The sequence below is a fragment of the Squalius cephalus genome (genome assembly GCF_949319135.1).
Source record: "Squalius cephalus genome assembly, chromosome: 18".
In the NCBI taxonomy this organism is placed as follows: Eukaryota; Metazoa; Chordata; class Actinopteri; order Cypriniformes; family Leuciscidae; genus Squalius; species Squalius cephalus.
The window spans coordinates 35,447,585-35,461,152 of record NC_137139.1 but is presented as its reverse complement, the minus strand read 5'-3'; the positions used below and the strand labels follow the sequence as shown (position 1 = coordinate 35,461,152).

Below are 13,568 nucleotides of genomic sequence, written 5' to 3'. Positions count from 1 at the left end.
GTGCAGAGTCCTGTAAGTGTAACTCTAGCGCTGCGTTAACATGTGATGTGAGTTTTACAGTATTGGGACTGAGCGCCAGAACTGCAGCTGATAGAATGTGATACTACCATATTTCTTCAAAAGCAGATCGTGGAGACATTAAATCATCCACGATCAAAAATCGTGATATCGCATAAGCACAAGTATAAAACGACTGTTATCATGTCTGAAAACAAACACAAGTAACGGAGTTTACAAAACTGTATCGCACGCGTGCTACAGTGGGACATTTATTCATCGCACAGACCAATCTTTTCGTAACTGTACAGCCCTGCAATGAGTATCACAATGTATTCTTTTGAAAATGATTTATTGAATGATTATTAGTTTTGAATGTAAACTCCTCTTAGGAATTTCACCATTCAATGGGAATTTATCTGAGCATATTCTTAAATAAGGAAATCTATTCACTGATTGGTCCATGCCTATGTCATCATCCAAAATCCCGTTTGTGGCACAGCAAAGTGTTGTGAATCATCTCTAAGACTGACACTTAAGATTTAGTCCTACACTTCACTTAAATTACGACTGAGATGCTTGATAACTAACTTCTAAGCACAGCTTTGAGCCAAGAGTTGTTTTACTCTTAAGTCCATTCTTAGCAGTGTTCTTGTGAGTAATTCTCAGAGGCTTGATAAATACGGGTTCAGATTTGTTGAAAGCTTCACGGTGTCTGGTCAGAACAGTGATGTTTCATAGCAAGAGTAGCGTTACTAGAGTATAGTAAGGTGGTTTATCTTTAAAGCTCAGCTAAACATTGGTCTCTTTAGTCGGTTGAGCCTTCGTCCTCCATTGTGCCTTTGAGAAGAGTCATGTGATCATGGTTGTTGAATCATTCTATAATTCTATAGTTGATTTCAGTTTGTTTGCTTTGAATTCCTAATTCCTAATATTACTGGTTTTCTCAGTCGCTTTGGTACAATTGTTGAATCATGCTTAACATTTTTAAACCAGTGAGTTCATTTCTCAAAAAAATTGTAATCAAAGTTTGAAACAGTGCAAAACAGTTACAGACATTAAAGCAAAAGTACACAACATTTATGTGGTCTTTTATAAGTCTGTATTCTTTATATTTTACTTAGTTTTAAACCCAGTTCAGTCCAGCAGAAGAGATTAAAACCAGAGTCCAGCTGTGTGTCTATGAAGAGTAACCGCTCTATGAATCCGCCACCAGAGTTTAAGAGTGGAGACAAACGGCCTGATCTCAGGTATATCATTTCTATAAAAGATGTGCTTATTGTATTTTATTTGTATGAAATTGTTATTAATATACAGTAGTTTAATGAGTTACAATCTTGCTGGTTTCGGTCTATTAATGATTATCATTGTGCTCTTGTGTAAAGCTCTATGTGTTGTATTGTTAATACATTCACACACTGTAAAAGCTGTTGGTCTGTTGCTCAGTTAATGACACAATTACATCAATATCAGTGAGTCTGATTCTTTACCCTCTTCATTCTGATTTAAGCTCAACTCTTCCATCCAGACCAGTTAAAAACAAAACTGTGTCCAAGCCTGTGATTCAACCACAAGACTTTAATGAAAGCATGTTTCCTGGTTTCAGGTAAAATTCAGGACTTTGTTGTTGTTGTTGTTTAATTTTAGGTGCTGCAATTCACATCACACATCACTCACACACATGATTAATGATTTACACATTTCAGAAACCTAATGATTTCTGACACGTTCTGTGTCCCATAAATAGTTTTGTAATTTACTTCTCTGACTTGTGTAACAATGTGGTATTTTAATCTTACAGCCATGACTCTAATCCTGCTGAAGTCCTCAACACATTGAGATCAAATCTGAGACAGAAGTTTGAGTGTTTGTATGAGGGAATATCAAAGCAGGGAAACCCAACACTCCTGAATGAGATCTACACAGAGCTCTACATCACAGAGAGTGGAAGTGGAGAGATCAATAATGAGCATGAGGTGAGACAGATCGAGACACAGTCCAGGAGAGCAGAAACAGAGGACACACCGATCAAATGCAGTGACATCTTTAGACCTTTACCTGGACAAGACAAACCCATCAGAACTGTGCTGACAAAGGGAGTCGCTGGCATTGGGAAAACAGTCTCTGTGCAGAAGCTCATCCTGGACTGGGCTGAAGGGAAAGAGAATCAGGACGTCCAGCTCATATTTCCACTCGCTTTCAGAGAGCTCAACTTGATGAAGGACAAAACACTCAGTCTTTCAGATCTTCTTCATTTCTTTTTCCCCGAAACTAAAGAAATGGACATATCCAGAGATGAGTATAAAGTGTTGTTCATCTTTGATGGTCTGGATGAGTGTCGTCTGTCTCTGGACTTTAAGAGCGATGTGAGGTTGTGTGATATATCTGAATCAGCCTCAGTGGACGAGCTGCTGAAGAACCTCATTGAGGGGAATCTGCTTCCCTCGTCTCTCATCTGGATCACCTCCAGACCAGCAGCAGCGGATCTCGTCCCCTCTGAGTGTGTCCATCGAGTGACAGAGGTACGAGGCTTCAGTGACACACAGAAGCAGGAATACTTCAGGAAGAGAATCAGTGATCAGAGTCTGGCCCACAGGATCATCTCACACCTGAAGTCCTCGAGGAGCCTCTTTATTATGTGCCACATCCCAGTGTTCTGCTGGATCTCAGCCACTGTTCTAGAGGAGATGTTGAGGGAAGCAGAGAGAGGAGAGATTCCCAAGACTCTCACTCAGATGTACACACATTTCCTGCTCATTCAGACCAACATCAAACATGAGAAGGACTATGAGAAGAAAGTGAAAGATGAAGACATGATTGTCAAACTGGGGAAACTGGCTTATCTGCAGCTTGTGAAAGGCAACCTGATCTTCTATGAGGAAGACCTGAGCGAGTGTGGCATTGATGAGGCAGAAGCATCAGTTTACTCAGGATTGTGCACTCAGATCTTCAGAGAGGAGTTGGGCTTGTGTCAGGGGAAAGTCTTCAGCTTTGTTCATCTGAGCATTCAGGAACATCTAGCAGCTCTATATGTGCATCTCTCCTTTATCAACAATAACATCAATGTGTTTGACCAGATTACCAAACCAACTAATGGAGACACAGTTTCCCTATCGGATCTCCATCAGAGAGCTGTGGATGAGGCTTTACACAGTAAAAATGGGCATCTGGACCTTTTCCTTCGTTTCCTTCTGGGTCTGTCAGTGAAGTCTAACCAGAGTCTCTTACAAGAACTGAAGACACAGACAGCAAACAGCTCTCACAACAATAAGAGAACAGCTGACTATATTAAAGACAAGATCAGTGAGAATCCCTCTCCAGATAAATACATCAATCTGTTTCACTGTCTGAATGAACTGGGTGATCTTTCTCTAGTGAACAAAGCTGAACCTCATATGAGCTCTAGAGGATTACGTGCTGTGAAACTCTCCTCGTCTCAGTGGTCAGCTTTAGTGTTTGTGTTGTTGTCCTCAGAGAAGACACTGCAGAAGTTTAACCTGAGGAGATTAATTGGATACAGAGATGATCGGTAAGTAACACTGAGTGCAATCATTACAGTCTAAAACATTATGAACAAAGAGAAACTCAGAGATCAGAGGTGTTTAAATCACGGGCACAGACTGATTTCTGGGATATTGTAGATCATTTGCGTGTGTTCCTCAAACCGTGGCTGTGTCCTAGTAAGACTGCATATCTCGACTGCCACGTCATCAAGCGCCTCTGAAGGCCGTCTCAGTTTGAAGGATGTTTTGAAGACAGACTTCATTGTGTGTCTTTAATTCAGCTCATTTTGAAGGATGCATCAAGTTTATCCTTCGTGTTCTTCAATCTCCCACAATCCTTTGCACACATTCTAATTAATGTAAAAGAACTGATGGAAAACGAGTCGGCACTGAGTTTATCTGAGTTCATTATGAAATGTAAGACACAGATAATGTATTCGGAGATGAAGGCATACATGTTATCTTTTGTTTCTGTGTAAATGAATCACTGAACACTAAACTGACAATAATGTAAGACACTGGGAGACACAGACGGCTGCCATTCACTGTATTGCATTCATAAAAAAGCCAGTTAATATAAAGATATTTAATAGGAAGTATTTTTCCTAAATGAAGTTTTAATATTATTATTATACAAGAGAAGTATTAAGAAAATAAATTAGATTAATGTCTCATCATCATTTTTCTTTATCACCAGTTGCTGGCAAAATGATGGACAATGATTCACATTTTGTGCGCATCATTTCCTGTGACAATAAAACCAAGTAAATTATTAAATTAATATGTAAATAAACAAGTAACAAGCAAACAAACTCGTGTGCTTAATTTCTACGAATAATTAGCTGATGCAGGTACAAAAAGACTTTTTTCTTGCCCCCCCCGCCCAACTCGGGAGTTAAATGTCTCCATGGTGTTAACCATAGCAACGGACAGGACAAACAAACCTGATGTGTCATAATAGTGTTGTAGTGTAAATGCAGACTAATAGCCCTGCCACAGCAACACTAACGAGAAGAAGAAAAAAACTAATCAGTGACGGCTGAATACGAGGCTTCTACAGTTATAGATATAAAACCACTTTTTCACATGTCCTTTATAAAGCAGTGTTTCATTAAAACAATTATTTGAGGGTATTTAGGAAGGTATAATGTATTATTTACTTATGATATTAATTATTATTATTATTATTATTATTAGCATTAATAATTAACTTTAACTTTAAATCATTTTTATTTTCAATTAGTGCCAAACAGAACACTGCAGATGAAGTTCTCCAGAAGCTGACGCCTGTGGTTACAGCAACTAGATGCGCTCTGTAAGTAACACTGAGAACAAGCATCACTGTTAAAACATTATAACAGTTCTTACTTAAACATTATAAATTAATGGTTTAACAAAAAATATCAGTCACACTTCAGCTCTTACCAATCTGACCTGATTTGTGATCTACTTAACCATTTTTTATGATATATGTGTGAGAAATTTATATTCAAATATATGCATTTGTAATGTATGCATATAAACATTTATATTTAATGTATGTAATGTATTCAATGTATTCCATTTGATCAGTTTCATATAATCTTTCTCCCTCACATAGAGACATAATCTCTTACAATAACAGTTAAATTTACTGATATATTGAATTCATTGTTTAAAAAAAGAGATATTGCACAAATTATAATCTCAATCAAGAAAAGCTAAGATTTCTGTTTTGTTCTGAGAGAGTGAAGAGTGTGTCATTGTTCTCTACAGGTTGTCTAGTTGTGGTGTGACATATGAAGGTTGTGCTGCTCTGGCTTCAGCTCTGAGATCAAACCCCTCACACCTGAGAGATCTGCATCTGTCACATAATAATCTAGGAGACTCAGGAGTGAAGCTGTTCTCTGCTGGACTGGCGAATCCTCACTGTAAACTGGAGAAACTGTGGTAAGATCATACGTTACTCTCACATGAAACTGTCACTAGGGGCGTTTCCATTACAGATTTACGCAAAAATTTGAAATTTTTTTTCTTCTTCTAAATGTCGACAAAAAGCTGTTGCGAAATAACGGCGTTTCCATTAACCGATGTTATGCGACTAAAACTTCATTTTTTCCTCTCGCGATCAGTAAAATCATTCCAAAAATCATGTTAACGGACGTTGGTAGGATTATGTATATCCCAGCCACTGCACTGGCCATTATTATTAATGGAAGGAGATGTGTGTGTGTGTTTCCAAGCATTAATGGTAAGGAACAACCCTTATTATACTTGTGAGCGGCACATATGAGGAGTTTCTGGGTGTTTCTCCCTCAGTTCTGCTTCAAGGTCTTGATTGTGGCATTTATTTGAGGTTTAGAATCCATTATTCCTGTAATTCTTTTGCCTTATATGAATTTAATAAAGAGCTCTGTCTCGTATTCTGTGCAGGGAAATAACTACTATTTCATTAATTACAAGTAAAGCTATTAAAACAACATTCAGTATTCATCAGATTCATCAAATTATTTTTATGTCTGTTCATATGATGTAAGAGAATTCATATTTGTAAAGCGTTTGCTCTATTTATCAAAACGACTCCATCTACACCTGGTCACATAAATGTGTTTTTGCAAAGCGGATTTAAATCCGATCTTCAGTTCCCGCGCTATATGCAGATTTAATGGAGGGCACGTCACCGAAAGCAACAGATATGAGCTGCATTTTATTGATCATCAGCTAAAATTTCTGAATCAAAGACCGCAATAAGAGAGAGCAGCAACAGCCCTGGAAGATCATTTCATTTCTTTACTTTTAATGATGATGATTGTGTGTTAAGCGTCTGCGACTTACTTTCACTTTGATTTGCGATAGTTTGAACGTTGTCTTGATGAACAGATGCTCAGCTGCTCGTCTGCGGTGATGCGTGTTGCAGTAGCGGCGTCATATCTGGCTATAACATGACATATAGCCTATCACACGCTCTCACACGCTTATTTTTTTAGCATTTTTGGGAGGAGTAAAATTTCCATATGTGGTTTCAACAACCAGATGCATTTACACTTGTCCAGTTTGGTCTGAAATGCGGCCCAGACCTCCTCCTGAAGTGGTTTGAGCGATCGGATTCAAATCCGTCTCGAATGCGTTTTTTATCTTGAATCTCTTTTTTAATCTTCCCCTTAACATTTAAAGGAATCTACATGTATGTGTGTGTGCTCAAATATGGCTTCTGGAAAGCAAATAAAGGATAAAATATGAATTACTAAACAGACATTAATTAAGCAGTTCCCCATACTTTTAGAGTTACAACTAACAACCACTAGATGGCAGCAGCGTATAAGAGATGAACTGACCGCTAGTACAGGGGTTCCCAAACTTTTCCATTCCAGGACCCACCTAGACAAGAATAATCTATCTCAAGACCCACCAAAATATAAAATAATTTTAAAGCATGAATGTGGGGTGGGAGGCGTTAGTTCTCTTTGGAGCAGTTTTTTTTTTGTTATAGTATGAATGACAAGTTTAATTGCAATACAAACTTTTGGCACATTATCAAAAATTGAGAGCCTAACGGTTGTTGAAATAATTAACAATTAAATAAAATAACATAAAATAAAATAACAAATTTAAAGAAATGAAAAAAGATTAAGTAAGCTTAATCATAACCAAAGGTTTGATATGACAAAAATCAGAATATAAAAAATATAATAGACTATTAATTTTATTTGACAGTAGGCCCAGGACCTAGAATTTCAATACTAATATTTATGCTGCGAGTGTTTTTAAACTCATTGCGTTGTTCAGTGCAGAAAACACTTTTGTGCTCGTGTGTGTACATGTGAAATACTTTTTATATATAGGCTATATTTTTTGCGTTTTTTGCGCAAACAACGCACTATTACGACGACCATATCTCTGAAAGACAACAGTGCTGTGTTGAACAGACGACAGAGAAATCAGTGCGATTTGTTTCATGAAGCGCGCGCTTGCGACATGTTGTGTTAACAATTTCAGGGTCTCAGAGCGGCGCGGTTCATTAAGCGGTTCTGTGCGCATTATTAACAAGAAGAAACTCGTTTACTCCAATCACTGCTCTGCATTCTGCATGAGATCGCATTACACCGGATAATTCAAATGTCACGAAAGGCTGATTTAGGTCTCCGCTGCATTTCCCAAAAGCATCGGGAGCTAAGCTGATCGTAGAGACCATAAGTGGCAACGGTTTTACGATCTACTTAGGCATACGATGCTTTTGGGAAACGCAGCGCCTTTCGTGACATTTGAATTCTCCTGTGTAATGCGATCTCATAGCGATTTCTATTTAACGTTGGTATCGTGCAAACTGTTTGTGTGTGTGTCATTCATGAAATGTAAATTTAGCTGCAGCCAATAGTGACTGCGCGACCCACCTCTTCCCAATCTGCGACCCACAGTTTGAAAACCCCTGCGCTAGTAAATCTTTGAACATGGAGTGCTAATGATAATAAATGTAATATGTCAGGCTCACAATTTTTACAATTGAAGTGCTATAAAAGTTGTAGAAATGACAAATTCAATGTGCATTGTATTAAAAAAATCTTTTATTGATATGCAAATAGACAATAGACATCCAGCAAAAGAAAAATGGCAAGTGATGTATGCCCTCAAATCTGTAGATGTGCATGGATTTGTCCTGAATCCCTTCAAGAACTCGGGAACAACTAGAGTATACACACCTTCTGTATAGTGTAACGTGTCATAACGTAATTGTGTGTAGGACAGTGAGTGAGTGAGAAAACGTGTGTGTGTGTGTGTGTGGGATCATGTTTATCTTTAGCGTGCGCAGCTCAAACAGCATTGTGCATTTATAACTATAATTGGGACTGTCATATACATGCCATTATAATGAGAACACTATTGTAATAAAATGTTGTCAATTCTTTGGTTTCGTTGCATTCTTCAGCAACCGTTGAGTTGATTAACCTTCTAGCAAAGTGGTTCAGTTTATCGCTCGTTCTCTTCCGCTTCAGCGCGCGCAGCTCAAACAGCAACGATGTCATCTGGCACAGTAAGCCTGATATTAAAGAGGTTTACTATTACTTTACTAGTTAAAATGTTTACTTTATTTAGCAAAAACATTGATGCGTTATTAATAACTAGCATTTTTTTGTTCTCGTATTATTTTCATCAACAATATGGTTTGATTAAAATAATGTCCTTGTCTGTGTGGAGGCGAGTCCAGTTTATTTCTCCATGGCACATGCATTTTGTTTCTTTATATGCAGCCCAATGTTATCCAATGAGTTGTTTGCATTATTTAGGTATTTTATTTTAATTGTATAAATTTTTTTAACACTTTACAATAAGGTCTCATTTGTTAATGCATTAACTAACATGAACTAACAGAGAGCAATAGCCTTTATTAATGTTAGTTAATAAAATATTAGTGTTCATGTTAGTTCACAGTGCATGCTAACAGATACAACTTTGGATCTTAAAAATGTCTTATAAAATGTTGAGCTTAACATTAACTAAGATTAATAAATGCTGTAGAATATTGTTCATTAATTGTTGGTTCATGTTAACTAATGCTAACACAATGAAACCTTAGCCCATTATAAAGTGTTACCATTTTTTAATAAAGAAAGTTGGCCATAGGAGTGTAAAATTAATTTTAAAAGTTAAGGAATCTTTCCTGTAGCTCAAACAGTAGAGTGTTGGCGCTTGCAACGCCAAGGTCATGAGTTCGATTCCCAGGGAAAGCAAGAACTGATAGGAATGTAAATGTGTATCTTGAAATGCAATGTTAGTCGCTTTGGATAAAAGCGTAAATGTAAATAATGTACACTGGTTCAAACTAGGCTACTGTATTGTATATGTTTGATTTATGTTGAAGTGTTTGGGACATCCATCAACCATCCATCTTTATTCTCAGTGTCCTGAAGGGACGTAGATGTGTGATCTACGCAACCGATTTTTATGACATTTGTATAAGAAAATGATGATCATATATATATGCATTTATAGTGAATGTATATAAACATTTCTACTGTTAAAGGGAAAATACAGATTGTGTTGAATGATCTGGTAGGACTTTCACTGTCCGCTGTAAAATCCTCCAGTTCCCATTCGTCGTCATCCGACGTAACGTCTCCGTTCCCTACTCAGGGAACGAGGGTTACATACGTAACCGAGACGTTTCCCATTTTATTAACGGGTTTCTCCTATTCACGGCAATGAACCGACTCAAATGATTCATTCACGAATCGGACATCATTACAAATGTATATCTATGACTAGAACGACATCGTAAATGTTGATCGATTCCTCACAGAAATTGGCTCCAAGTCACACATTCCTTAAAATGTTTACAAATACATTAAGCACGCACACACACACACACACACACACACACGTTGGGTTTACATGTTTTATGGGGACTTTCCATAGAAATAATGATTTTTATACTCTACAAACTCTATAATCAATCCCCTAATCCTAACTGATGAATTTTCACAATGTGAACTAATGAGTATTTGTATATATTTCATATTGACAGGATTATGTTATTTTTTAAGTGTCATGTTTATCTCTGGATATAGGCTTAATGTGTGTCATTGTTCTCTACAGGTTGATGAGGTGTGGTGTGACAGATGAAGGTTGTGCTGCTCTGGCTTCAGCTCTGAGATCAAACCCCTCACACCTGAGAGAACTGGATCTGTCATATAATAATCTAGGAGACTCAGGAGTGAAGCTGTTAAAGGATCTGAGGGATGATCCACATTATAAACTGGAGACAATGTGGTAAGAATAGTTTAACGATTTTCATCATAATATTTTTATTTAAAGTTCAAATGTCTGATTTACTCACTAGAAATATAAATAAATTGTATCAGGTTCAGTAACACTGTGTGTGTGTGTGTGTGTGTGTGTGTGTGTGTGTGTGTGTGAATATTTTGTCTGAGATCATCAGATAATGAGTCTTAAATTCAGCTTCAGTTTCTGTAGGTCTCTGAACTTTAAACTGTGTTTAATATGAGTGTAATTCTGCTCATACTGTTGTGACTGATTGTGAAAATAATATTAATGTTATTTTCAGCTTTTCCCCTTTAACTGTCTCTATAGACATCTTTACACAGCGAGTTAAGGCTGCTCTAAAGCGGCTCTGTGTCTGCTCAAAGTTCTGTGGAAAGACACAATGCCGCATGAAAGCAGACTTAAAATATGCCGGGTCTGACCCGCCTCAGCCCTAGTGTCAAAGATGACTCTGATATTGTTTTGTTCAGTGTAAATGAACGCGATCTTGTGTCGCTCTAAACTACGCCATTGTCATGACAACCAAACGCGCGGCGCGAGAATCAAGAAGCGGAAGACTAAACATATCGGCCATAATCCATATTGTTTTAGCCAAATTAAAAAATGTCAGCCAACAAGAGACAATAAAGTAAAAGTGTCCTGTACTCACATCGTGAAGAAACCACCAGAATAACAGAGTCGACGTGTGTAATCAATTGGCTTTCGCCGTTTGTAATCTTCCTCTGAAGAGACTGGCAGATCAACGCGCTTCTACATTTCTCTCAGATACGCTAAATGCTTATTCGCCGTCACTGTGTGATATTATATTCCAGAAATCATCTTCTTGAGGACGATATTTCACACACACACACACACACACACACACACACACGCTGACGACAGCAGAATTGTTCTTTCTGGCTCTTTGAAAAACATGAATAAATCCTGCGGTGATCGACCCGGTGTAATAATTCATAATATATTTGTAGCATTTGTTCCATCTGGAATAGTTTTATTAAGAAATATAAAATAGCTCTCAGTACCACAGAATTATGACAAACATCAGAGCGTGAGATCGCTATATCACACAGAGGAAATCTGAAATTCTGTATTTGTTTTATTTCTTTAATATTTAATTACTTTTAAATTCATTTTGTAACACTTTGTTAAAACTGTAGTTTTAAAATAGTAATGTTCAAAGTATTATTTCCCGTGATTTTAATAACTAATTCCTGTGTAAATGCATTTATGTTCTCGGCATCAGAGAAGCAATAAACATTCTGTGTAAATGCACATTTTGTGATTTTATGCCGCTTCAGATTTGGTTTGTGTGTAAAGACGCCTTATGTGTTGTGATAATCTGAGATCTGGGTTGTTATTAACTGATATTAAATGTGTAGTGAGTGTAATGGTCATTTCTGCTGGTTCTGGATCAGCTGTCCGGTGTGTGAAAGTGACCTTTCATGTGCTTTTGATTTTGTAAAGTGACTTTGAGCATCAGATAGAAGCGATATGATCATGCTTGAGAATGAATTAATATAGATGATCTAGTTAGTTTTCTTATGAAAAGATGTGACAGATGTAATATCTCATACTGCATATGTGACTGTGTGTGTGTTTTATTTTAGGACTTTTAGATGACACTGTGATCTTGTGCTGATCATCTGATGGTGAATAAGGATCCACTACAGAGACTCAGTCAACAGAATCAACAGAGACTGAAGATACAGTGACTTCACTGTTATAAATGAAGACTTCATTTAGATTTCAGCGATCCTCTGACAGACCTGATGAGGCGGCAGTGAAACACCTTTTATTTCACAGCAAATTACAGTTTCTAATTCATAGATTAATCATTTTATGTGTATAAACGCACAGTAACTCAAAAAGCTCTGAGTTTTGTCACAGAGTAAATAAAGAGCCTGAATATCTCTGTGTTTGTGTTGTACCAGCAGAGGGAGACAAAGACTGATGAAATATTCATTTTTCATAATTATGAGAAGAAGAAGAAACAGTTCAAGCTCACTTTTGGAAAACAATGGAAGCTTGAGTTTATACGTCATGTTTTTAATAATGGTTGCATTACAAGGTCAAGGTCAAGGTCAAGTTTATTTCTATAGCACCTTAAAACAACATGAATGTTGACCAAAGTGCTTCACAATCTCAACACAGATGCACATACAGTTAAAACATAGCATATCAAATAATTCAAACCAAAAACACATAAAAGATAAAAATAAGAGTAAGGACAAAAGCCTAGTAACGGCACAAAAAAGTGCAATTACATGACCATTTCAAAAATGCATACAGCTTTTCGGCACATTTTAATAAGCTTGTGCAAAGAGGTACGTTTTAATCGATGTTTTAAAAACTTTTAATGTAGGGGAAGCTCTAATTGAAGTGTATTCCATAGTTTTGGAGCGTAAACTGAGAAAGACCTATCACCCTTTGTTTTCAGACGGGTTTTTGGAACGTTTAATAATAACTTAGATGACGATTTAAGTGATCTCTGAGGAGAATATGAACTTAAAAGTTCAGATATATAACTAGGGGCGAGTCCATTTAGAGCTTTGAACACATAAGTTAAAACCTTAAAATCAATTCTCTGTTTAACAGGGAGCCAATGAAGAGAGGCCTGGATAGGTGCAATATGTTCCCTCTTTTTTGTCCCAGTAAGGAACCGAGCAGCAGCGTTTTGGACAATCTGCAATCGTGAAATCGATGATTGGCAAATTCCAGCATACAATGCATTACAGTAATCGAGTCTTGTGGATATCAGAGCATGAATTACTATCTCTAAATCATTAAAAGTCAAAATATGCTTCAACTTACGAAGACACTTTAGTTGATAAAAGCTGGCCCTAACTACAGAATTTATTTGTTTGTCAAACTTCATATCACAGTCAAAAATGACCCCTAGGTTTTTAACATAAGAGTTACTTTTTAACTGCGAGTTGTTTAGAAAAGCACTGTATTTGTTAATTTGAGTTTTGGAGCCAAACAGGATAACCTCCATTTTATTTTCATTTAATTGGAGAAAGTTCTTGTCCATCCATTCTCTAATATCCTTTAAACAAGCTAATAAGGAACATTACATGTGTATTAATGTATTAAAGGGGTCATATGATGCGTTTTCATGTTTCTTTTTCTTTAGTGTTCCTCTACTTTTTATATTCTTCTTCTTCTTCTTCTTCTTCTTCTTCTTCGAATGGAGTTTTATGGCGGTTGGCAAACCAACTTTCGGTGCATTACCGCCACCAACTGGACTGGAGTGTGAAGCACTAATAATCATTTGGAAATTAACAACTTAAACAAAATAATGGAAGAGATTAT

The 13,568-nt window shown here is 36.9% G+C and overlaps 1 protein-coding gene across 5 annotated transcripts in view; it reads left to right on the top strand.

The window, feature by feature from the left end:
• Nucleotides 1-13,568, top strand: part of LOC307145277 (NACHT, LRR and PYD domains-containing protein 3-like) — a 16,747-nt gene extending 3,179 nt beyond the window's left edge. For 2 of the 5 annotated variants that reach the window (XM_079848269.1, XM_079848268.1), the window contains 7 exons: nt 1,122-1,247; nt 1,799-3,526; nt 4,744-4,815; nt 5,256-5,429; nt 10,071-10,244; nt 11,864-12,314; nt 13,322-13,568. In XM_079848269.1, coding sequence (XP_079704395.1) covers nt 1,122-1,247; nt 1,799-3,526; nt 4,744-4,815; nt 5,256-5,429; nt 10,071-10,244; nt 11,864-11,876 — 2,287 coding nt within the window. In that variant the 3' untranslated portion in view covers nt 11,877-12,314; nt 13,322-13,568. Of the gene's footprint in view, nt 1-1,121; nt 1,248-1,507; nt 1,604-1,798; nt 3,527-4,743; nt 4,816-5,255; nt 5,430-10,070; nt 10,254-11,863; nt 12,315-13,321 lie in introns of those variants that run through there. The other 3 variants (XM_079848267.1, XM_079848266.1, XM_079848265.1) reach the window with 3 other exon arrangements.